This window comes from Heloderma suspectum, chromosome 1 (assembly GCF_057233095.1).
Source record: "Heloderma suspectum isolate Gila_16-S chromosome 1, 16-S_ref, whole genome shotgun sequence".
NCBI classification, from domain to species: Eukaryota; Metazoa; Chordata; class Lepidosauria; order Squamata; family Helodermatidae; genus Heloderma; species Heloderma suspectum.
Window position 1 is genome coordinate 190,959,277 of NC_139458.1, and position 26,194 is coordinate 190,985,470.

Sequence of the window (26,194 nt, forward strand, 5' to 3'; positions counted from 1 at the left end):
CGTCTTTAAAATGCAATTACATAATTCCATTACAGACTAATAATGTCCCAGAACACTTTTAGTAAAATGTAAACTTTTTTTATTTTTCTAACTCATTGTAAGTTAAGAAAAAATCATTTTTATCATCTCTGCGAAGTATTCACCAATTGCCTCGTGACAGGCTGATAACTATATGTAGTAGTTAATTTTGTTTTTAAAAATCACTAGTTCATTAACATCCATCCTGGTGAAGAAAAATTCTAGAGAACTTAAAAGGTTGTTTACTATTTTGTGATATTTTGGCTGATCCTCAAAATGGGTAAACTCCAACCTAAGCCCTACTTAGAGTAGACCCATTGAATGAATTTTACTTTAGTTAGTCATAAGTCCCATTCATTTCAATGGGTCTACTCTAAGAGCTCAGGTTGTGTTACATAACACAAGGATTTTGGCTGGATTTTATGCAGCAGACTAGATTTTTATTTCTCTCTCTTTCTCATACACACACACACACACACACACCAGCACAGCTTCTTTCTGTGTGATTTTTTTTTTTTTTTAATTTCTATACCGCCCAATAGCCGAAGCTCTCTGGGCGGTTCACAAAAATTAAATCCAGGCAACACACAATAAAACAATTTAAAATATATAGAACATTAAAACCACAATATAACAATACAACCACAATAAAACCTAGCAGCAGTGCAGGAGTTTAAAATACAGATTTAAAACAGCAAAGATAAAAATTTAGAAAGCTAAAATGCTAAAATGCCTGGGAAAATAAAAAGGTCTTCACCTGGCACCGAAAGGAGTACAATGTAGGCGCCAGGCGAACCTCACTAGGGAGCTCATTCCAGAGCCGGGGTGCCACAACAGAAAAAGCCCTCCTCCTAGTAGCCACCCGCCTCACTTCCTTTGGCAGGGGCTCACAGAGGAGGGCCGCTGATGATGATCTTAAGGTCCGGGCAGGCACATATGGGAGGAGGCGATCCTTCAGGTAACCTGGCCCCAAGCCATTAAGGGCTTTGAATGTTAACAGCAGCACTTTGAGTCGGGCCCGGAAATGGACTGGGAGCCAGTGCAGCTGGAAAGGTACTGGCGTAATATGAGCTCGCAGGCCAGTCCCTGTTAACAATCTTGCTGCCCTATTTTGGACCAGCTGAAGTTTCCGGACCGTTTTCAAAGGCAGCCCCACGTATAATGCATTGCAGTAATCCAGACGAGAAGTTATCAGACCATGGATAACTAGCTAGGCTATCTCTGTCCAGATAAGGGCATAGTTGGTATACCAGCCTAAGCAGATAAAAAGTGCTCCGTGCCACTGAGTTCACCTGTGCCTCATGACAGTTCTGGATCCAAGAGCACCCCGAACTACAAACCTGATCCTTTAGGGGGAGTGCAACCCCCTCCAGAACAGGTTGAATATCACCTAGCCGGACAGACGAACCGCCCACTAACAGTACCTCCGTCTTGTCTGGATTGAGTTTCAGTTTATTAGCTCTCATCCAGTCCATTACCGTGCCCAGGCACTGATTCAGAACAGCCACTGCCTCACCTGGTTTTGATGAGAAAGAGAGGTAGAGCTGGGTGTCATCTGCATATTGATGGCACCTCAGCCCACACCTCCGGGTAACCTCCCCCAGCGGTTTCATGTAGATGTTAAACAGCATGGGGGATAAAATAGAGCCCTGTGGAACCCCATGGCACAATTGCCATGGCACACAGCAATAATCCCCCAGCACCACCTTCTGGAATCGGCCATCCAAGTAGGAGCAGAACCACTGTAGTGCAGTGCCTCCAACTCCTAACCCAGACAACCTATCCAGAAGGATACCATGGTCGATGGTATCAAAAGCTGCTGAGAGGTCCAGGAGAATCAACAGGGTCACACTCCCCCTGTTCCTCTCCCGGCAGAGGTCATCCCACAGGGCGACCAAGGCAGTTTCCGTTCCAAAACCAGGCCTGAAGCCCGATTGAAATGGATCTAGATAATCCATTTCATTCAAGAGTGCCTGGAGCTGTCCTACAACCACCCGCTCAAGCACCTTGCCCAGGAAGGGGATGTTGGCCACTGGCCTATAATTGTTAACATCCTCTGGGTCCAGGTTAGGCTTTTTCAGGAGTGGTCTAATTACTGTCTCTTTTAAAGCAGCAGGCACCACTCCCTCTCTCAAGGAGGAATTTATAACCTCCTGGACCCAGCCGGACAACCCCTCCTTGTTTGATTTAATAAGCCATGAAGGGCAAGGGTCAAGCACACAAGTGGTCGATCGGACTTGGCCAAGCACCTTGTCCGCATCCTCAGGCCTCAGTAACTGAAACTCATCCAATAAAACTGGACCAGACGGTTCTCTGAACGCCTCTACCAATGGAACTGCATTAATGGTGGTGTCCAATTCATGACGAATCTGAGCAACTTTATCTTCAAAGTGCCATGAAAACTTGTCACAGCGTGCTACCGAGGGTTCCACCGTCTCTCTCCCTGGCCCAGAATGTAACAGGCCGCGAACCACTCGGAAAAGCTCCGCTGGACGACACTGAGAAGATGCAATGCTGGTGGAAAAGAACTGTCTCTTTGCCATCCTCACCGCCACAGAGTAGGCTCGATAGTGGGCTCTTACCTGTGTTCGGTCAGACTCAGCATGACTTTTCCTCCACCTGAGTTCTAGCCGTCTCCCCTTTTGCTTCATTGCCCTCAGCTCAGGTGTATACCAAGGAGCTGGCCGGGCTCTGCTCAGAGGTAGAGGGCGCTTGGGCGCGATCGTGTCAACCGCCCGAGTCATCTCTGCATTCCACAGAACGACCTGGGCTTCGACAGGAGCACCAGCCATACCAGCCGGAAAATCCCCCAGAGCCCTCTGGAATCCATCGGAATCCATTAATCTCCGGGGGCGGACCATTTTAATAGGTCCCCCACTCTTGCAGAGGGGAAAGGCCGCCAGGAGTCTAAACCTCAGCAGGAAGTGATCTGACCATGACAAAGGGACAGATGTTAGTTCCTCCACTTTCAGATCACCATCCTCCTGCCCAGTCGAGAAAACCAGATCAAGCGTGTGTCCTTTTATATGCGTTGGGCCGATGACATGTTGGGACAGCCCCATGGTTGTCATGGTGGCCATGAAGTCCTGAGCCGCCCCGGATACAGCTGCCTCAGCATGGAAGTTGAGATCCCCCAGGACCATCATCCTAGGGGTCCTCAACACCAAATCCGAGACCACCTCCGTCAGCTCAGGCAGGGAGTCTGATGGACAGCGGGGTGGGCGGTACACCAACAGAATCCCTAATCTGTCCCGGGTACCCAACACAAGGTACAAACACTCAAGATCTGCACTCGAATGAGCAGGAAGCCCGGAGAGGGAGATTGAATTCCTATAGACCACGGCAACCCCCCCTCCCCGACCCTCAAGTCGGTGTTGGTGCTGCACCGAGTACCCAGGAGGGCACAGCTGGGAGAGAGTGACCCCTCCCAGTTCCCCCACCCAGGTCTCAGTAATCCATGCCAGGTCAGCCCCCTCATCCACAATCAAATCATGGATGAGGGAGATTTTATTTTGGGCCGACCTGGCATTCAGCAGCAGCACCACCAGACCCAAGGGCAGACTGGTAAGGCTGCCAGGAACCATCAGGTTGGGGGATGAACCAGAAGAGGGGACAGCTGTAAGGTATCTAGCCCCTCTTCTCCTCAGCTGGCCTGTTAATCCCCCAATGCCATACCTCCCCCTGCCCGTGACCACAGTTATGGTGGCACCTCCCCGACCCCCTGAGTTGCCCATTCTTTGAGAACACTTCACAAGGTAGTGAGGATGAATGAGACCAGTTTCCCAAGCTTAGGATAAATTGCCTTATCATAAAAGTGAGCTATAAAATGTGAGCTGTTAACATGCATAAGAACAGGATCAAAGGAGTATAGAAGAATAGCAAGCTATTATTCTGTAAGTAGAAGCAGATTTCTCTTTCCAGAGTTAAAGCATTAAACCGAAAGACCATGTTTTTGACACACGGCAATTAAACTTCCACTTTGTGTCATCATCCATATATTTGGAACTAACACTGATAATTTCCCATTCTTAACTGGATTCTGTTAACTAAAGGGACCAAGTCACCAAATTATGTGTTGCTTCTTGCCTCAGAATTTAAACTGTTTATAATTCTAGCATTGCAGTTCAAAATTTCATGCAGTGGCCCAAAACAAATCATATCTGTTTTTTTTAAAGGTTTGGGCTGCAATCCTACATGCACCTACCTGGGAGTAAGCCCCATTGACAACAGTGGGACTTACTCCCGAGTATAGGATTGCACTGTTTATTTGCTTTTACGTATAAATTACACTGAATGACGCAAATTTGGCAAGTCACCCATTAATGCTGACAATCCCAGAATAATTTTGTGAACGCACCGAAACAAGTATATATTTCTGCACTTTTCAGATATTCACAGGTGAATGACAAGAATCCTAGTTAAGCGACTGCCAGCATTCAAGAGTGCATCTAATTTTCTAGATGTTCACCAAACGCATCTCAGTCAGGATTGTCAACGTCCATGTGAAGAGACTTGAAGTGAAGAAAAGTTTCTCAATTGCATAACACAAGAGCTCAGGTTCAGCCAATGAAGTTAGTTGCCACTAGATCTGGGAGCGACAGAAGGTCTATTCAGGCATTCCTGAAAGGCAGGGGTGTAGAATCTCAGGCCCAGGGGCCAAATCGGGCCTCCGAGGTTCTCCAGAAGGCTCTGCCCCTTTCCCCCAACCACCAAACGTTTGGTGGTTTCCCAGCTTTTGTGTGGTTTTCCCCCATTCCAAAAGGCTGAAATGCATACTTGCTGGCAGTAAGAGCTTTAAACTAAAATATGCTGGTGTTTGGAGGCCCAACCCTTTTGTTTTCGGCCCTGTCCACAACTGGAATGTGGCACCTAAGAGCTTTTCCAAAATGCAGTTCAGCCCTCAGGCTTAAAGTTCTGCACCACTGCTGAAAGGCCTTAAATAAACACACATAAGAACTTAAGAGCCATGCTGGATCAACCATCAGGACTACTAGCCATTGGGGTCCATCTAGTCCAGCAGTCTGTCCATACAGTGGCCAACCAGCTGCCCATGGGAAAGCGAAAAGCAGGACATGAGTGCAACAGCACCCTCCCACCCGTGTTCCCCAGCAACTGGTGTACATAGGCATACTGCATCTGCTACTGGAGGTCCCACATAGCCATCAGGACAATAGCCTTCTCCAGGAATTTGTCCAATCCCCTTTTAAAGCCATCCAAATTGATGGCCATCATGTGAGCAAAGCCACGCCATGTAGCCCTCCCCTGATATTGCACATGTGACATTGGGCGGGGGCAGTGTTTGTAAGCACAGAGCAAATGTCTGGAGAGAGGGGGACTAGGAGTAGGGCTCCTCCAGATATTTCTGCTGTACATGTAGACACCTAGGGGTGGTGACATCAAGTGTGTGAAGCACAGGGCCAGGCTACACATCATGGCCTGAATGGGGCTAAAAGGAAGGACCAATTTGCAGAACATTAACTAAATTACTTGATTCACTCCCAGAAGATAACGTAAATACAGATCAAAATGGCATTGAAAAGTATTAAACAAATGGATGGAGGATAGTTCTATCAGTGGCTAGAGCCACAATAGCTAGGTGGAGCTTCCACATTCAGAGCAGACAAGCAACAAGGAAAGGTTGCTGCCTTCCTGACCTGCCAGTAAGGTTCTCAGAGGCAGAAGCTTCTCTGGATGGACACTGCTGGAAACAGAATGCCAGGCCAGACGAACTGATCCAACAAGCCCGTGGTTATGTTCTTGAACATCACCTGTTTATATATTTTTATGTATTTCTAATTAAAGTGTATTTAAAACCTCTTGAACAAAATGCTGAATTTCACTAGAATGGGCAACAATGAAGGAGCTGAAACTGTTATGATAGCTGCCCACAATAAAGGGTTGGTCCCTCCAGATTGGCATGGTAAAATGAACTAATTAAGTCTGGCAGTAATTGAAGATACTGCAATACAGCAGGGCTTCATTTAGGGCCAGTAGTTTACCAGCTGCTCACTCTCTTCAGACGATTGGAAACGGCTTCTTTTGTCTCTGAGCATTTGCAATATGTTCTGGATAAAACTGCAGGATCTGGATTTTAGATTCCATTTCTCAATTATTCATTTTCAGGGTGCCATTACAACAGGTTTTGCTGCTGTATCTACACAAGTGAGATTCACCAGTTAAGTGTCTCTCCAAGGTCTTCACCATGCTGGATCACTACGGGTTTTCTCTGAGTGTCAGTTTTGAACCACAATAGAACTGAATACAAACTAAAAATAAAATATAGAATGCCAGTCAAGAAGTGGCATGATTTAAAATGCATTCCCACTGTAGCAGAAAATTTTAAATGGCACATACACATTTTCAAATTTAGAGTACTGGTTGGCATGAATGATATTATACAGCCTGACCAGAGTAGTGAAAAAAATTAGTAACATCTATATACAAAATGAGCTGGGAGTAACTCCCTTTTAAACGCCTAACACGTTAACATTAAGAACCAATGACTTTTTTATTGACGGAAAGGTGTATAATATGATAGTTTGCAGGTATGCAAACCATTTCATTAGTTTAGAGAAATGTTTTTCTCCCTTTCAAAAAGTTGTTACTATGTCAGATTCTAAGTAGATTATTTTCTACAAATATAAGTTCATTAGGAATTTTAAAATGTTCTATAAATGTTTGTATTAACTGCAACCCATATTAATGTCAAAGTGAGACTGAATGTATCAATAATAAATAGTATATAACAAATGCCACATGTCTTGCTTTCTAGAGAACTACTTATAACGTCTCTGAGAACAATTTACTGCTAATAAAAGTGTAATGGTTTATCATGTGACTTACTGCTCCTCAAGAATTCTTTTGTTCTCCTTTTAGTTTTGCAAGTTCCCACATTATGTCAGAGGAAATAGCTGTACGGGCAAATCCAAGAAAGGGGAATGCCCAAGGAAAAGGCCTAAAGACTGATAACATCTGTGAAAAGTGAGCATTTTGGCCAAGAGGTTTTAAACAAACAAATTTTTCTCTTAAGTCAGGAACAGCCCCTATGCTAGACTTTCAGTACTGTCCAGCCAATGCTAGAAGTGGCAAGACTTAACTTCTTCTTAAACAATAATAATTTGTTTTCTAACTATAGCCTCAGCAAAGCTTGATTACTTCTAATTTCTAGTATTTTTATCTTGCCTGTCTTCCAAGGAGCTTAGAGTGGTGCACATGATTCCTTCCTGCATTTTACACTTACAACAACCCTGTGAGGTAGGTTTGGCTGAAGAAGAATGACTGGCCCAAGGTAATTCAGTGACCTTCATGACCAAGCTGGGATTTGAACCTAAGCCTTCCCCAAATTGTAATCCCACATTCTAACCACAATACCACCCTGGCTGTCTCTAATAATCTGTACAGTCAGGGCTGACATCAAGGTTAGGTATGGTTGAGCACCAACCTACCAAGGGTCCAGTGACACAAGCCCCCAGGACTTGCTCCTCCTCTTCACCATGGCAACCTGCTTGTTCACCTGCCTCTCGCTCTGGCCCAGACAAGGGTGGTGTGAGAAGGAGGAGCAGGAGATGCCACGGCCTCCTTGCTCCCTGGCTCTCTCTGCCCGTCAAGCAAGCAAGTGGGAGCAATGATGGGAAGAGGAGGAGCAAAAGCAGTGGTTATAATGGTGGTGAGAAGGTAAGCTCACTGAGGGAGGGGCCCCATTGAAGATGCCTTGCCCAAGGGCCCTCCAAAACCTGGAGCATTCTCAGATGTTTGTTTTAAAAAGGCGAAGCACGGATATCAATCCGTTTGGGGAAACTGTGACTAAGCCCCATTCTGGTATAAGTAGAAAATGATGACATTTACATTGTCCCAGCCCTCCACCCCAAAATCTGTTCTCAACACCAGAGCGGAGTCCTGGAATTCGTGACGTAACAACAAAGAGTTGGCTCCAGACTTGCCCTTCCACAAACCGAAAGGGCTCAGTTCCAGCAGAGGCTGCCTGCTGGAGGAATGGGGGAGGCAATTATCACCAATTACTTTTGCAGCCCCCCATGCAACTGGCCATACTGTTTCAGAGGGTTCCCCAAATCCTATTGAGCAGTTTGAAGGGGCACAGGGCTGTAGAGGGAAGGAGCAATCTGAAAAATAGCCTCCCACTCTTCCTACGGTGTGAGTGTTGCACAAGCCGAACTCTGCTCACAGCACATCTGGATCCAACACAAAATTCCCCATGGCACACAGGCTGGGTCTGTACATAACGCTAACCTACGGTAGGGGTAGTTGTGATGTGCAATCCCAGCTGTGATAACAAGCCATGGCTTGTTAACCACAAACAACCCTGAAAAAGAACCCATGGTTTGCTGTTGGGTTGTAAATTCTAGGTTGTTTAAACCATGGATTGTCACTATGTCTGAATCCAGAACTGTGGGTTGTTTCACCAGGCTACATTGGTGGCGGGCAAGGGTGGTCCAAAAATTCAGCTGCTCTACATGCCAGTACTGCAGCTGCACAAAGGGATTTGGGATACAGGGAGGGAGCGGGCAAAGGAGGAGGGAAACAACTCAAGAATTGAGAAAACAAACCATGGTTTGTTCGTTCATCTGCCAGGCAAACCCTGGGGAGGGCAACAAACCAAGGGTTAAATAAACCATGATCTAGCATTGCATGCAAACCAGGTCATAGAATGCCTTTGACTCTCCACTGAAAATTCACTACCTGTCCTCATACATTCAATGACTAAAGAACACGGCTTCCCAGGCAAATGATATGGCTTCCCAACAAGCTTGGCGGTGAACCCCTCTCTTTTTTAAAATTAAATGCTGACTGGCATTTGGTGTTTTTACTCATTTACTGATACACTTTTCCAGAGTCTGTTCCAAGCTACATTGCTAGCTTAGTCTGGACTTATAAAAGGCAGTTTTAATAAGATAAACATAAATGTTAAACAATTCACATTAAGCCGCCATCTGGACCCCAACGGAAAATTTCATGTTTTTAGATTTACATATCAGCATTTGCCATCTGGGTAGTCAGTTATACATTTTATGTGAAACTCTCTGTGTGCATTGTAAAGTTTGACTATTAACTCTTATTGCTCTTTAGCAAACATATTTGCATTAGGATAAACAAAGGAGTAAAGGAAATACCCCATATTTAGATTTTTATATTAGGTGTATAACAAAAGCTTTCTGTGGTCCAAATGTTTTAAATCCCTGCCAGGAGGTTTAAAAAAATTAATTAATTATAGAGTAGACAATCTTTACAGGAAAGTACGTAATGAAATTCAGGGACAGAGGGAGAACAGGCTTTTTCAAATGGACTGCCACTAACCTTCTTGCTCAAATGCTTATCATGGGGAGGTGGGGAATCACTCCATATCATGGTCTAACTGGGGAAAAAAACTGCTTCAAATTTAAAATAAAAATCAAGCCGACTTGTCTCAGTCCTGCAGGGAGGCATGGAGGGTCTCCGTGGGCTGAGTAGAAGATTCCCTCAGAATTATGTATTGTAAAACCGACTCCAAAGCGGATCAGGCTGTTTGTCTTGGTCCTGAGAGAGAAGGTACAGAGCCAAATCAGAGGACTTCCTCACCATTGTTTTTCTTTTAAGAAAGCTGGGGTCCAGTGGCATTGACCATGTGTGGTTCTGGCCCTCAGTGCTACTCTCCCTTGATATGGGCTGTCATTTTGCCTCACTTTTTAAGTGTGAGACTGGTAGCTTCTTTTCCTTCATTTCTCTTCCTGCTTCTTTCTCATGTTGCTGGCCTAGAGCCAAGAGAGCCAAGAGACATATGGCCACAGCCATTTTGAAATGGTCCAGACAAAAGTCTTCTGGAAACTAGAAAGCGAAGGCTGCAGTCTCCCAAAGAGAGAGAGTGGGCGGCCACATCCACTTCAGGCTCTAGCTATGCCCACTGCTGGCATGTGACACCACCACCCCCGGGAAGTTTTCAGTCCAGCCCCTGGGCCAAAAAACGTTCCCCACCCCTGCCAAACTTACCTGGGAGTAAGTCCCATTGGCTACATTCCATATTACTAGCACTCTCAAAACCTTCACCACCATAACAGAATGGTGCCAAAGAAAATGGTCTTTGGCAGCTGCACTAGCCTTTCAGAAGTAAATGTTGTAGCACTATGAGAATCCAACAGCAACAATACGCCCCATTGCATTTGCTCAACACTGAGGATGAGTGCAAGGGCATTATCTAGAAACGCCCGAAGTAGGGGAAGAGACTGAAGAGCTAGCCATCTGTAAACCTTCCCATGCAGTCCTGGATTAGAGGGGCCGTAGCTCAGTTGTAGAGCAACTGGCTTGTGAGCAGGTCTCCAGTTCCATCCCCAGCATCTCCAGGTGGGGCCAAGAGGGAATCCTGCCTGAAACCTTGGAGAGCTACCGCCACTCAGTGTCGACAATATTGGCTAGTTGGAACAATGGTTTGACTCAATACAAGACAGCTTCCTATGTTCCAAGTCCTGCATCAAGTATGAATAAAAGCTTAAGGGAACAAAGGTTAAAAATGGGCAAAGTACAACTAACTCACAGCAACCGTGCATCTCAATAAATGCCATTTTGCTCCTGTATTTCATTAATCAAAACAGGTCTAGAACGGTTAGCTTAGCCCCAGCTATCATATTCCTTGAGTAGTTTTTAGTTCGTATTGATCAATAGGTTTCATCACAAATGAGATCTGTATTTTCTCTACAGAAAGTCATGTATTACTACTCAACAGTCGTGAGTGCTTCAGTTAAAAAAAAGCAAAAAACACAGATGCATGCTTCAGGAATTTTATCTCAAATCTGTTCTGAGAATTCAGGGAGGAGGGAAAAAAGATTATAATTAGATGGCCAGGATACTTTTCATCTGGTTGGAATGCTTCCATAAAACGTTTAAGAAAAATCCTTTCCCACTAAAATATCCGCTGTTAAAAGTTGCAGGATTGTTGTTTTTACTGTACCCAGATTAAGTCTTCTGCAAACAGCTATCAATCAATTCAGAATGGAGAGTTTGAAAACCTGACACTTTTCATAAGACAATACTTTTTCTACCCAACAACTGCGATCTTTCCAAGCTTCTGTTTATTTTTTTAAAAAACACTAGCGAAAAGGAGCCTTTTCTAGACTTCTACAAAGAGATGCAGCATTTCGTAAGAGTACTTCAGCCCAATCATATCTAAGACATAATGCAAGCTGCCACGCGCTACAGACATGTGTTGAAATCATCATTCTCCCTGCCCCAATCATTAGTGCTGCTACTGTCAGCAGCCAAGAAAGGGCAAAAGTCATCCTATTTTCCATTGTTGTTGCTGTCAGGGCCACTGAAAGACCTTTACCTGACAGTAACCAAAGGACGGGCCAAATCTCCCCAACGTATTTGAGGAATCATCTTGTATATGATGCTGCTTATAGCTTGGGTCCACTGGTGATGTTTCGCCAGCAGACAGGAAACCACTGGTGGAATGGATTTCCCCTCCCCCCTGCAGCCCCCCCCCCCCCCGGTGCCCCCTAAATCTGCTTCAGAAGGTTGGGAGATGCTCTGGATCACATCTAGGGGAGCTGCACGGGGAAGGAGTGGACGGAAAAGACCCATTACATGAGTGTAAGTCCTGCTGTGCGAGCGGAGTTCCACTCATGTGACATTGGATCCAAGACTATGCTTGCTACAGTTTTGTATGGAATTGTCATAATCTCATGCAATTTTGTTAACCGACTTCAGCACGCCAACAGAAAGACAAGATATAAATTCAACGAATGCACAGGTACTGATTTTTCCAGCTCTGGTCACAGCTCTCCCAGTGGTTGACTGGGTTATGTTCTAGAAGTTTATGCACCATCTATCACTTCAGGTGATGTCATTCTTTGGTACTGATATACTAAAAACAAGCAAAACCAGTACAAGGAAACATTTGAAATATTGGCAGGATGTAAAATACATTGAATGTGGCCATAGTACATTGAACTATTGCTGACATCCCACAAACAGAAACACATTGGAATCACATTCCATTTCACAAAATTCCAGCAGTATCTAGCATACTTCAGTTCAACTAAGATTTCAAAATAAGTAGACCAATGTAATGATAATTTCCAGTCATTAAGACTGACTAGCAACTATGGTAAGCATAACACAGGAGCAGAACTGCAAATAAATGCTTGAAAGGGACGTAAAAGAATAAAGTTTGCTATATGTTATAATTTAACAATAATGTGAATTTGAACATACAATGTTGGATCCGGACATAGTCATACCTAGAGTAGATCCACTGAATGGGACTTAATCATGACTAACTTAAGTCCATTGATTTCTACTATAACAAATGACTAAGTCTGGATCCAACCCACACAGTTTAAGGAAGTGAGATATCTACCAAGATAATTAGTACTTATTGGCTACTTGTACAAGGTATGTGTGTCTTTGTACACACCACATACAGCATAAGATCTGGTTGAAAAATTGGCTCCTTGAGAATTACAGTTTCGCATTGACAAAGTAAACAAGCAAGTTGCTAGCTCTCATGATGGTGGCGTAACGTAAGAAAAGGAGGAGCAGAGTCCATTGAAAACTGAAACCATCCATTTGAATAGCTTAGCTGTGCACAGGATTCCAACCAAAGAAATCAACAGTGTTTCTGAAACTTCACGCAGGAATTTCAGCAAATGAAGGAGAGATGTTACCTAGTACAGCTCCATATCACATCCACACCTTATACTCAGGTTAACCCTTGGGTACCAACTCTGGCTTGTCGGGGGAGAAACAACCTAGAGCTGCTGGTTCGCACATCATGGAAAATAACCCAGGGACAGAATGTCCCTGGTTAGCCACTCCTGGTCACAGCAAGACCTATCAGGCAATATACACCAGCATGCTTGCCTGTTCACAATAACAGAGTTGCTGTTGTTTTTAAACTCCGGGTTATTGTGACATGCACACCATAAACAAGACATTAAGAAGAAGCTTCAACCTATTAAAAAAAGTTTCCTGGACTACTCCATAGGACAGGCTTTGAAACCTATCTGGAAACAATGAGCCATCCATAAAATGCATAGCTTCCTCCTCCCTCAGAAACAGCATTTTTGTCAGCTTCCTTTTATTCCAAAAATAATTTTGCTTTTGCAGGAGAACACCCACGCAACCTGAATGCAATGTACAATTTAAGAGATCCTGAAAACAAATGCAGTTAGACTATCTTGGGTTGGACCCAGGATCTGCTTTCCGACATATGGGCTCTGCTCACGGAAGGTGCCTCTGCCCAATTTTCAGGTGCCTCCCCCCCACACACCCCACACAGCTCCTCCCATTCAGCAGGGTCCCCTGACCCTCTGTGTAGCATTTTCCCGGGGCTGGTCCATGGGGAGAACAGGGCAGGAAAGTCCACTCTCGCCAGCCCAGTTACATGTGCATAAATCTCGATCCAACCCCTTGTCCTTTATCCTTGGTACTGATCCCCCCTTACTTAAAGATGCAGTTGTTACAACAACATGTCATCATAAAAAAATGGCAGCAGGAAGCCCATTTATAGGCCTAGGACAGGGGAAGCACTTTAAGGATGAGAACTTTACTGCAACTTGTACGTGGAAACGATTCATTTGTGCCCATACCGGGCTTTTCTACATGAGGCTTTTACCTGCCACTTTACCAAAGCTTCTGCATCTGGATTATTTGTGGGATTAAGATCAGCTCCTTCACCTGTTTTTTTTTCGGGGGGGGGGGTGTCTTTCTCTGCCTTTCTATATATTCCATTACTTGACCACTAGGAGGCACTGTGGATTAGTGCAAATACACCTGGGTTTCATGCCCCCATTCATACCAGACTTTCCACGTTAGAAACAAATGCCATAATGGTTGCAAAGAATGGGAGAAGACTTGGAAGATGACAATGTCGTATAAAGCACCCCCAAACTACTGCGAGTGAGGAATCACGACTTCACAATAAAGCCTCGTGTAGAAAGGCTCACAGTGTACCTTTTTGAAAACTCCCCCCAAAGCAGTAGTATGTGTGGTTATTTATATCAACTGCATTTGGATGTAATGCTAAACCATGGTTTGTGTACCTTCATAGAATAGAATAGTAGGGTTGGAAGGGGCCTATAAGACCATCGAGTCCAACCTTAACTCTGGCTTGCTTGTATCTGCATTAGGACATCATGCTAAACCATAGTTTAGCATGATGTGAACAAGCCTAGGAAAGTCTCTAGCTAGTGCCCTCCTCGATTTCCCTTTCCTCTTCCAGTGCGGAGGTGAGGAGGAGTTCAGAAGCTTCCACTTTTGCTTAAACATAGCTTGTTGTATAGTCTGAACTTGAAAACTGTGGTTAATGTTAACCATGCTTTGTTTGAAACAAATCAACTTGAAACCATGGTTTCAGCTTCTGTGCAGTAATAATTATTCACACTTTTGTTCAATGAATGCCTCAGCTTAGTTTCTTTCTGGCTCATGAGCTTGTCCACACAGACTATTTTGATTATCTATGTAACTTCTCCAGAACTCAAGAAAATCCTAGATTTCTATCGGGCCTTGTGCATAGATTGTAGATAAGCAATATCTCCAGGATCTTTTTTTTTTTTTTTTTTTAAGTAAGCCTATTAGAATCACCCCAACAAAACCACACTGCTAGACCAGCAAAACAATATTCTCTAAATTAATCCTGATTCTGCATTAGTATTTAGGGATAATCTAAATAACACATACATCTGTTGCAAATCCACTCTTTTAACCTGACAATTAAATTAATAATTAAAATTATTGATTTTTATCTTGTAAACCACTCAGGGGTTTAAAAAAAGAATGAAAAGCAGTATAGAAATTCTCTGAAATAAATAAAACAAAATAAAAGGTTAGAAAGAATAATTCTGTGTTGTTGCTCATTTTTAGAAGTTGATATTGTCCTGACATTATCACTGGGCGAGACAAGTCCAGCATGTTCTGTTTAGCCTTGGCCGTTCTCACATGCTTACAGATGACCTGCCATGTCCTTGCTGGTCTTCTTAAAAGAGCAAAAACCTGCAAAACTAGTCTGAGCAGAGGCAATAGTGTTTACTCTGTGAGCAGCAATGGCTCTTTCATATCATCTTTAACGCTCTTTAAAACTCTTATTTCTCTACAGCCATACACACTGGCTAGATCCGGCAGCAGCTTTCTATAAGCTGATTTAGTGGTGTAGCGCTAACAAGAAGTGCTAATAAAAGTACCTCCAGGAAGAAATACCGAACTGCACAGGGGTTTTTCACCACAGTCATTCTTTTGGACAGGGCTGCCACATGGGCCCCTTCACACTGACCTTTTACTGTGTGATTGAGATTGCTCTTTCATGGAAGTTTGCAGGTTCTTTACATGACACCGTGATCATCCAAGGCGTCTCCTGCACTAAATGCCCTTTGTTCCATTTTTAAATAGATCGCAGATAATGAGCTATCAAATTACCCCATTGTGTTCTGCCTGAGTTCCCTCGTGAAGAGACAAAAAGCATCAAGAAGAGGAGAGAGATCAATGAAAGATAATGGAAGACTCAGATATGGGGAAAAGGAGGGGGAAAGGGGTGGGGGGAAAGGAAACAGGTGAAAAAGGGAGTCGTGATCCTGCATTTAAAACAGAAGCAGAAAGCCCCATTTTAAATGCAGGATTTTAGGCTGATGTAGAGATGCCCATGAATCCTTCTAAACCTAACCATCTCATTTGGAATAGCAGCAAACATCAGCATAGGGACTGACACAGTTCTCGTGTAGTTCAAACCTACTGAAACAACACGCCCAACACTGAGAAAGCCCTCATTTCAGTTAACAAAGCAGGTCTGCAGTAACAAAGGAAATGTGTTTGGATTGGCTGCCTGAATCTATTGAAATGAATGGGGGAGGCCATTCCACTGGGGGAGAGAAGTCCGCATCAGAAGTTCCACGGACAGAAGAGAATAGGGCAACAACTGGAATTTTGTCACATATATTGAAATGCTGCAGCTGAATTTTTCTTTAAAAAAAGAAAGGAAAAAAGGTTCCTCCTGTGCAAGCACTGGGTCATTACGGACCCCTAGAGGGATGCTGCTTGCGCTGGCGTTTTCATGGCAGACTATAGCGGGGTGGTTTGCCATTGCCTTCCCCAGTCGTGACTACCTTTTCCCCAGCAAGCTGGGTACTCATTTTACTGACCTCGGAAGGATGGAAGGCTGAGTCGACCTGAGCCAGCTACCCGAGACCCGGCTTCCGCTGGGATCGAACTCAGGTTGTGGGGAGAGTTTTGGTTGCAATACTGCCACCTACCACTCTGCGCCACACGAGGCTCTAAAAAAAAAAAAAAAGCTAGTTTTAAATGTCCTGCATTTTTAAAAACCTGGTTTTTTTAATAATATATATTGTGTACATTTCTCCTATCAGAATTCATGTTTCCTTTAAGGGCAATTGTGAAATAAAGAAATATTCTAACATTTGGTAGTACTATGTAAAAGAGCTGCATAAAAAAAGCATACAGTATATTGGCTGGTCAATCTAAGACTGCAATTGTTTATTACTTACAAAATTTCAGCAATTTTTGTAGCAAGAAATCAAAATGGCTGGAGGAAAGAAGCAAGGTATATCACTGATTGATTGACTGATTGATTGGATTGATATACCTCTCTGTATCTAACAAGATTCCCAAGTGGTGAACAATAAGAGAAAGAGAAATAATCAAAATACAGAATTAAAATACTTAAAATCAGATTATGTCAATAAAACAGATCAATCAGGGAAGGCTTGTTTAAATAAAAATGTCCAGCAGGGACCAAAAGCAAAACCACACTGGCACCTGCCTGATATCAAGAAGCATGGAATTCCACAGAGAGGAAGCCAGTACACTGAAGACTGTACTCTGAGTGGATTCCGAAGGGACTGCAGGTCCATGCAGAGCCACCAAGATGTACCTTCACAATAAATAAAAACTATGTAGCCTCAAGGATATCCTACTCTTTCTCCCAAGTCATCTGGTAGTGTGGAAGATTATCTAGCTAGGCCTCTAAAATACCTCTGTTTTAGAATTCACATGGAATACAGAACTACCCATTTTAAAAAGTGAAGTCCTGCACACAGTAGAAGCAGGCTAACTTTGGGGGAGAATTAGATCAAGCAACATATGAATCCAGACCTGTAATATTTGCACAATTGTGAGCTCAAAATTTGCATATATTTTTTTCTGATTATGTGGTTGAGACACATAGTCTGAACTTGATACAAAACTACTTTGGCTACATTCTTAAATCTGATGAAGTGGGCTCAAATTTATTAGGCTATAATAAATTTGTTTGCTGTCAAGGTGCCACAAGACTTATTCTGGTTTTTGCTGAAACAAACTAACATGGCTACTAACATGGCTACCCCTCTGGAAATCTTTTTACACTCTACACTTACGTAGAAACGCAGAGTTGGAAGGGGCCTCGGAGAGCATCCAGTCAAAGCTTGAATACCTCCAGTGAAGGAGAACATGCCACCTCCTGAGGCAATCTGTTCCACTGCTGAACAGTTCTCACCATTACGAAATTTCTCCCAGTGTTAAGGTGAAATCTCTTTCCCTGCAATTTCTATCTATTGGTTCTAGCCCTGGCCTTGGGAGCAACAGAGAACAGGTGTTGGGACTAAGTGTTATTGAACACAGTGGACCTTACTTCTGACTAAACATGCACAGGATAGCAGAGTTAGCCATTTTTGACCTGTTTCAATCATCAATTTGCCTGTGCAGTAGGGAATTTGAATAGGCAAACATGTACTGGATCATTGCTTTCCAATGCATTCCCCAGCGCTTCTTCATAAATCAACAGCTTTATTCTATGCAGAGTTGGGCACACCTTAGTCCACTGATTTCAAAATATACTTGGATAGACCTAACTCAATAGGACTGGGCTGTAAGGTACACATTTATAGCCCAATCCTATTAAGTCTACTCTGAAGAAAGTCCCAATAAGTTCAAAATTATTTACTTTCAGGTAAGTCTGTACACCAAGGATAGGCAACCTTTCGGACCCAAGGACACATTTGGAAATTTGAGAAATTATCCCAGGCACAACCACAAAATGGCTGCCACGGATGGGCTAGTTGCAAAGGACAAGTAACCTGCACAGAGGTGTTCATGGGAAACTAAGTTGGCAGCAGCTAGACTCTCCCACTTCACTTTGAAACAATCCCAGCTGCCAGTAAGAAAATATCAAAATATTTTAAAATAAAAATGGAGAGGAGTAGGGTGTCTCGGTGGGCACCAAGGAAGGTGTCTGGGGGCACACTGATGCCCACGGGCACCATGTTGCCTACCCCTGGTGTACAGGATTGCAGCATTACACCTATTACAATATTTTGGTTTTAGCAGAATGTGGGCAAGTTAGGCATAGATTTGGAAGGTCAAAGGCAAAGAGAGGCCAGAGGGTCATTATGAATGAGGATGAGGAATAAGGACATATGACTCAAAATGGGTAACAACTCAGAAAACAGTAAGCTGAGGACAAAGTGTATAGTGTGTCGCCCAACCCTCCTTTTAGTTCTGGGCTTGCTTTTTAGCAGTTTTCAGACTTGATTTAAAGTTTGTATGTTTGTTTTAAATTGGAGGTGTAATCTGGTTCTGGATAGTACAGGATTAAAGTGCACACTAAATACTTTAGAACACTGTCTTCTGTCAGGGTGGAAATGTTATAACATGATGTCTTTTTCTATTTATCTTTCTTAAATGCCAATTTATTTGTCTCATTAAGACAAACATCCAATAAAGCTATTAGGCTGAGCAATTCTGATTTGTCAGCTATCAGGACCACGAAATCAGGTTTTCCCAGTTCCGATAGCTTTACTTTTGTATGCACACACAACTCTCGCTTGACCCTTCTCTGTTATAAAACTGGTCAGTTGCATAAGCAGAAGAGGAAATGTTTCCAGAGACTGTTCATCTTGTTGTACTTTTTAGCACTTCTAACTAACATTTACAGTTTTTGGTATACTTTTCTCTGCAGAGTCCAAGTTTTCCCCCAGAGCAGGCTTTATCACAGAAATGAAAAATAATTAGAATTCAATCATTCCAAGTTTCAAAAGTGTGCTCTAAACTAACGTAATAGGTTGCTTTGGAATGGAATGTGGTAACTGCGGCCAAAACAAAGTTTAACTAGGCTGTTAATCTGTGGTCTACTTTTTCATTTTGGCTGAAATTCAGAACACTCCTACAGTAGATTAATGTTTAATTTGTGCCAACTGATTTCTGCTCAGACCTGTGCACCATTATGGGCCTGCGTATACATTGCGTGCATATGCCCTGATGAGCCTTTTCTTTAAGGCAAGGGGAGAGATTCTGAACAGAGACATGACAGGAGTGCTGCTTAACCCTTCCCTCACCTGCTGCTTCTCCCCTGGGGGGCTGATACATGTTCATTGTATATAATTCAGTCCAGCAGCAGAGCATTTCCCCTGACAGAATGGAGGAGATCTTGGTTGACTGTTTCCTTCCGCTGCAGTCACCCACACAAAAAATCTGTTCTGGAGGGTGGGGGGTCCTCTGGAACAGTGGGAAGGGTGGAGTTGGAGGTTGCAAGGGGAGGTGGGGAATCGGCTAAGGCTGCCTCCAACTCCAGGAGTCTGCTAGCAGATTGAGCAAGACCCACAGGTCATCTGTTTACAGTCATCCATACTAAAGTGAGATGTTCTGTATTTCTATTTACATTAGAATTATTATTTCTAATAATTATATAATATCTATACATATAAATTAGCATATGCAAATTGTATCCAAATATGTGTCCTCTGTGATGCATGTCCTCTTTTTTGCCTAAGTATCCCAGTTGCTGGGGAAAATGGGCGGGAGGATACTGTTGCACTCATGTCCTGGTTGCGGGTTTCCTGTGAGCAGCTAGTTGGCCACTGTGTGAATAGAATGCTGGACTAGATGGACCCTTGGCCTGATCCAGCAGGGCTTTTCTTATGTTTTTATGTGTGTTTATTTAAGTTCTTTCAACAGCAATGCAGAAATTCTTTTAGCACAAGGGCTGAACTCTGATCCAGCAGGGCTCTTATATTCTTACACTCTTTTGGCAATTCACAAGTGGCCACCTACTAACATGATTAGCAGAGCAGTTTGCCTGGCTACAAAGGAACACTCCTGCTGTTGTTAGAAAAGTGCTTCTGGCTCTGCCTGCTACAGGATCTTCTCTCTTCTAGGAATTTCACATTTGGTTCTGATCATACCATTATCTAGGTCAGCCTTCCCAACCTCGTGCCTTCCAGATATTTTGGACTTCAGCTCCCATCATCCTCAGCCAGCATGACCAATGGACAGGAATACTGAGAGCTGTAGTCCAAAACATCTGGGGGCAACAGGTTGGGGAACACTGGTCGAAGAGATTGTAAGTGTTAGGATGAAATCCTTACCCTAAATAAAAAGCAGGAGTTTTGCCATAAGATCTAAATGGGAATATGCCCCAAATAATAGATCGTTATCAACTAAATTAGCAATATTTCATACGTTTTTACTCGAAAGATCTTTTTAGGTAAACAAAAACCAACGATTTTGGAAAATATGTAACCTTGAAATTAAAATCAGAAAAATATTAAGTTAATTTCCTCTTTTCTATTTTCTTCTGATAGCACAAGATGCTGAAACAGCTTTATATTCCTGTTTATAGAAAGTTCATATGAAAAGAATTACTTTACAGTTACACTGCTGTAAGATGCAAAAATTAACAGTAAAGTCCAATCTTTAGCTAGAGAAGTCATTTCTAAATAATAACAGGTTATAACCTCCAGTCCCTTACCCTTGGTAACAAGTATATCCTGACTTCTAGAACTGTACTGTGAAATACTCATTCCAAAAACAAAGTCACCCTGGGGAAAAATAAATGATTGCACAACTCCCAACTTATTTCTGGCTTTCAGAACACCAAAGTTTGCACGCTAAAAAACAAGAAGGGCCGTTTTAGGGAAACTATGACTGACAACTGCCACCTTTAAGTCCAAAATTGAATGTGCCTTCAAAAGTTTCCACAATTAAGTAGCAGTGCTAGTCCTGTGCCATTATTCACATCTGCAAATATTCTCAAATCATAAGGAATATGCACACAATTGTTCTAAATATATTCAAGCACTTAATTTACTCAGCCAAGATCTCCAAAGCTGTAGTAACCTAATTTAGTCTGCATAACACCTCCTCTATTCCATCTTACAATGCAATCCTATGTCCATTAAAAAGATGTCCCTGATCAATCAGGGCACAGATTCTCTTTTGACAAAAAGTATTGCTTTTAATACAAGCACTTATATAAAAAAACTGCAGATGGCAAGCACTATCTTAAAAGAAGCATTCCTCCTTCATTCACATGCATGAAGGAATGCCTCTTCTAAGATGATGCCTGTTTGACACATGCATACATCATGTAAAAACAAAGGAAGTGTGGTTCTTGCTTCAAAATATTATTCTACCTATATGCAAATTCAATCAATCGATTATTCAATTAAAACCAATGGATTAAATTCAGTGTCATGCCAGCAGAGGTCTGCTAGCGCAACAGGACTTTCTCCCTCTCTTCTCTCCCCTGCAGCCCTCTGCCCTCTACTCTGGAGGGTTTCCCATCCCTCAAGCAGATTTTGCGGGAGCAGGGAAAGAAATTGTCCCCTCCTGGTTCCACTGACACCACTGAATTCAAGCCAATATGATTAATCAATTAAAATGTCTTTAATCGGATTGCAACCTTAGTCACTGCTACTTAAGTGTTTAAGACTGAGTAGTGAGGTTAAGATTCTGACTGGGTTCACACGACACACTAACCCATGATGGGTTGTTTTCTGAAACAACCCACGATGGGTTAGTGTATCGTCTCTGAGCTGTTTTTTCCACCCACTGTGGCTTGTTTCCCTCAAACAACCCACCCTGAGAACTCAGTGTGCAGCAGAGGTTGTTTTACCTACAGCGGGTTAGCATGTCGTCTGGCACGCCAGCATGGGTTACAACAATCACCTACAGAGCCACTCAGCAAGACCAGCCAAAAATGTTGCCACCACTCTGCTCCTCTCAAGCAGTCTCTGAGCAAACTTGCTTTCCTGCCACATTCAGCTGTGTCTGTAACTCCAAATCATCTCTACCACCACCCTGTGCGTGGTTCCCCAATGGTTTCACCTGTACTTAATCCTCACTTTTCCATGAAAAAGCAAAGTCACACAATTTTCCAGTAGTGCGTGTGGTGGCTCCCCATAAGGGGAACCTGTATATTAAATTTCAACCAATTTCTGCAAAGAGTCAAGGAGTTGGAGCCTCACCCCTCTATTTGGTAGACTGTTCACATGGGTAGCTTCAAGGCAGAATTAAGCAACCCCAGTATTAAGCAAGCCAAATAAGCTGCTTTGTATACCAATAAAAGGTTTCTCTTTATTCTGTGTTGTTGGTTTGCTGCTGGTGAGGGGGGAACCATCAAAGGCTTGGAAACTGTGGTGGTGGGTACGGAATAAGGACTGAGGAAGAGGGGGTAGGAGCGGGAAGGGAAGCAAATGGTTTGTTTCACTGGTGGTTAAATCCTCACTTTTCCATGAAAAAGCAGCACCACACATTTATCCAGTAGTGCATGTGGTGGTTCCACATAAGGGGAACTGGTATATTAAATTTCGTCCCCATCCTGCAAAGTTTCAAAGAGTTGGAGGGCCCCCCACCCCTTTTTGTTGCACACAGGCAGAGATCAGGGACCCAGAAAAGGCTTGGAAAGCCAGCACGAGTGACAGCGGGATATGGTTTCCACCACAAAGGAAGCTGGGATACCTGGCCAGCACGGCAGGAGTACAGTAGGTTGTTTGCAAAACAACCGACTCTCTTAGCTTATCTCCCACCATGGGCTAGCATGACATGTGAACTGGTTCCCTGACTTGCCCAAAGCCACCTTGCAATACTATGATTTACACCTAGATCTCAGAGGTAACCTTCTGTTTGCCTGCATACTCATGCTGAAAGAGCTTCCATTATTAGGGCTATTCATGACTTGTCATTGTTTTCTCCCCTCCGCAAGGTTTGGCACATTTCATTTGGGCCAGCTCCACCCAAGTCTTAAAACCTGTGTCTTCTACCTGCCTGGAAGACCAACGTAACAACACTGTCAGCCTAATATCACATTTTGTGAAGTTATACTAGCCTCACAGTTGACCATCTCATCATAAGCTCACAGCCTCCCCCCGCCCACCCCCGCCCATGAGAACTGCTCCCTGGCTATTTGATCTGATCATGATGAACAGAACCCAGAATGATGAGACGGGAAGGAGAACATCCTTTCAGCGGGTATTTTTCAACTTCTCTTGCCCCTGCTTCTCTCCTCTGTACAACTATTGCAGAAACAAGAACTGCATCATTTTTTGCATCCAGTCACCACTGTGCATGCCACAGCTGATACCATCCAAGTAAGTGAAGCAATGACACGCAAAATTGCAGGCGGTGGGGGGGGGGGGGGTGTCAAGGTAAAGTAACCAGATAAGTTGTTTCCCTGGAGCAGCTGCCACAAAAATAATTTCAAAAACAACCAAAAGCCAGGAATTGTGTGCATTAGCCCTTAATCTTTTCATAGGAAGCATGTAAGGGCTGGTATTGACATTTAAGCTTAACTTCAATCATAACAAAGGGGTTGAAATGCTCACAGAAAGGCAGGCACTCGTCTTTGCCTCAGGCCTCCTCCCAAGCACTCAGCTACTGTAATAGATAACGATTTTCTAAACGTTGTGATATCTACATGACAGTTACACAGCCATTTATTCTTCCACCCTGCACACAGCACTGGCTTTCAATAAGCAGAGATATTAGCCTGCGATATTTCTGCCCATGTAGCCACATTTCATGAGAAGCCACAGGAAACGCAAGCCTGTGTCTCTCATTCACCACTTGGTTTCCCATATAGCAAGTGAGAGTGCCAACCTTTGCACTTCTAGAGAAGTAGATAATTAACAATACAATAACATTTTCTGTACGTAGGGCCAAGCCTAGAGAGACCAGAATGGAGAGCGTGATTACGAAACAGTTGTCAGGAGATGCCAAGGTAATTTTATGTTCTGTGTTTCACACCAAGTACTTTTTGCAGTGCAAGTCTGTGGTATACCAAGAGATATTTTCCCAGGCCACGAAGTTACCATTCCCTGTGTTCAAGAAAACTACAGTAACGCTGTTCCTTACTATGGCACCACTGGTAAAGAACAGCGAGAAAATAGGGGGAAGAAGGTATTTTCCCTCTCTTTCCTTTTTTTAAAAACACAAACAGAATCTAGGGAGGTGCAACACTACAAACAGCATGGCTGTGATTTCGCATAGTATCCGATGCCAGGCAACAGTTGGTCTGTTTATGCAAACACATAGGAAACTTAAGATTCTTGTCAGATTCAAGGTCTTGGAGATATTTTTCAACTCCAAACTTGTCACAACTTCATCCCAGGAACAAAGAAGACACAAAACGTGTATGGAAACCGGGGAAAGACATGCAAAGCAATTTTCCTTGTCTATGGTTTCATAAGGAGTTTTTCAAAAATGGAGACAAATTTCCCCCTAAACAAAGTTTTTATTGGAATGTCTTTCAACGTGTATGAGTCCCATGCGAATCCATTTTTTAATATATGTGGTACTTAGCAAGGTGCATAAAACACCTCTTTGGGGTACCTCTACTAGGTGAAATTAGGTGGGGAGAGAATAGGGAGAGGTCCTTCTCAGTATTTGCACATTTATTGAACACCCTAGCCCTATACAGACATTCACCTGCTCACATGTAGGCTTAAAATGTGGACATGGGCACGCACGTAAGCCCTCCCCCCAGTGTCCCCACCCACTACCCAGTTAGACTTCTGCACATTGAGTGTGAAGGTCTGAAGAGGGCTCTGTAGACGCATTCAGCTGAACACGTTTACTAAGTTTCCCACGACTGGAAACCCTGATACAGCAACGTTCACAATTGTAGGAACTCTGTAAACGCATTCAGCTCAAAGAACTTAAACAGCCCTCTTCAGATCTTCACACTCAACGCGTGATGGTATAACTGGAAATCTGGCACGCAGGGATGCTGGGGGAGGAGCTTACATGCATACCCAAATCCCACTTAACACTTTAGCCCCATAGGCAAGCAGGCAAATGCCTGCATAGGGGCATCTATATCACAGGGGTGTTGAACCTCTTTCAGTCAGACGGCCAAATTCCATTTCAGAAAAGCTCTTGGGGCCACATTCCAGGGATGAGCAGAGCCGAAGGCAAAAGGGTTGGGCCCCAAAACACCAACCTATTTTAGCTTAAAAGTCTTACTGCCACTAACTGAGCCTTAGGAGAGACATTTCAAGCTTTTAGAATGGGTGAAAACTGCACAAAAGCTGGGAAACCATCAAACAAGGGGGGGGGGGCAAAGTTGGGGCCAGGGGAATGGTATGGCCATCTGAGAAACCTTGAAGGGCCATTTTTGGCCCCAGAAGGACAGGATTTGATCACTGGGCCTGAAGTTCTGCACCTCTGCTGTATCACTTTGTTTACAGATTAAGACCTTTTTATTATCCAGGGCTTGCAGTGTTTGACTTTATTGCTGCTTTTATAGTGTGGGATCCAAATATCCCGTGAGCGGAATACTCATACAAAACTCCCACTGGAGGAAGTGAGCTTTTGTTTTTGTTTGTTTTTACAGTTCTTCCTTTCCCCTGAAGCCTCCTGAAAAACTGCTCCAGAGGTCTGGGGGCTCTCCAGAACAGTGTGGGAGGTGGGGGAAATTGGTAAAAATTGCCTCCTGGCCTTTCCTTCCTCCGGCGGGAGCCTCCACTGGATCTGGGTCACTTCCACAAATGGAATGAGCCCTTCCTGTTTGCAGAAGGGTAAGTGTGGATCCAACCCATGCAATTCTGGTCTGTTTTAATATGCTGGTTGTTGCTGTTTTAGATTAAGTGTACAATCCTATACAAACTTACCTAGGAGTGCTTCTGAATAGATAGGTATAGGATTGCACTGGGATTTTAAAAGTTTTTTTAGATTATGTTTTGCTGGGGGGGGGGGTGATTTTTCATAACACTGATATTTGCTGTAAGCTACTTTGGATATTTTCTTAGAAAAGTAGCACAGAAATATTTTAAATAAATGCCCGAAGTGTATGCTTATCATGATTTCTGGTAATAGCTTTAGTAACCAGATAAAGCTACAGTCCTTTTTGTTGTTGTTCAGTCGTTCAGTCGTGTCCGACTCTTCGTGACCCCATGGACCATAGCACGCCAGGCCTTCCTGTCCTGCG

At 43.5% G+C, this 26,194-nt stretch overlaps 1 protein-coding gene across 4 annotated transcripts in view; it reads right to left on the minus strand.

Moving 5' to 3' along the window:
• NFE2L2 (NFE2 like bZIP transcription factor 2) overlaps nt 1–26,194 on the minus strand; it is a 34,138-nt gene that overhangs the window by 6,433 nt on the left and 1,511 nt on the right. The window contains exons 2-3 of one of the 4 annotated variants that reach the window (XM_084813926.1): nt 16,137–16,268; nt 9,331–9,549 (exon numbers count right to left, since the gene is read on the minus strand). The exons of 1 other annotated variant lie outside the window; for it this stretch is intronic. In XM_084813926.1, the coding sequence (XP_084670052.1) occupies nt 9,331–9,381 (51 nt within the window). In that variant the 5' untranslated portion in view covers nt 9,382–9,549; nt 16,137–16,268. The remainder of the gene's footprint in view (nt 1–9,330; nt 9,550–16,136; nt 16,269–26,194) is intronic. 2 more of the 4 variants (XM_084813918.1, XM_084813934.1) reach the window with 2 other exon arrangements.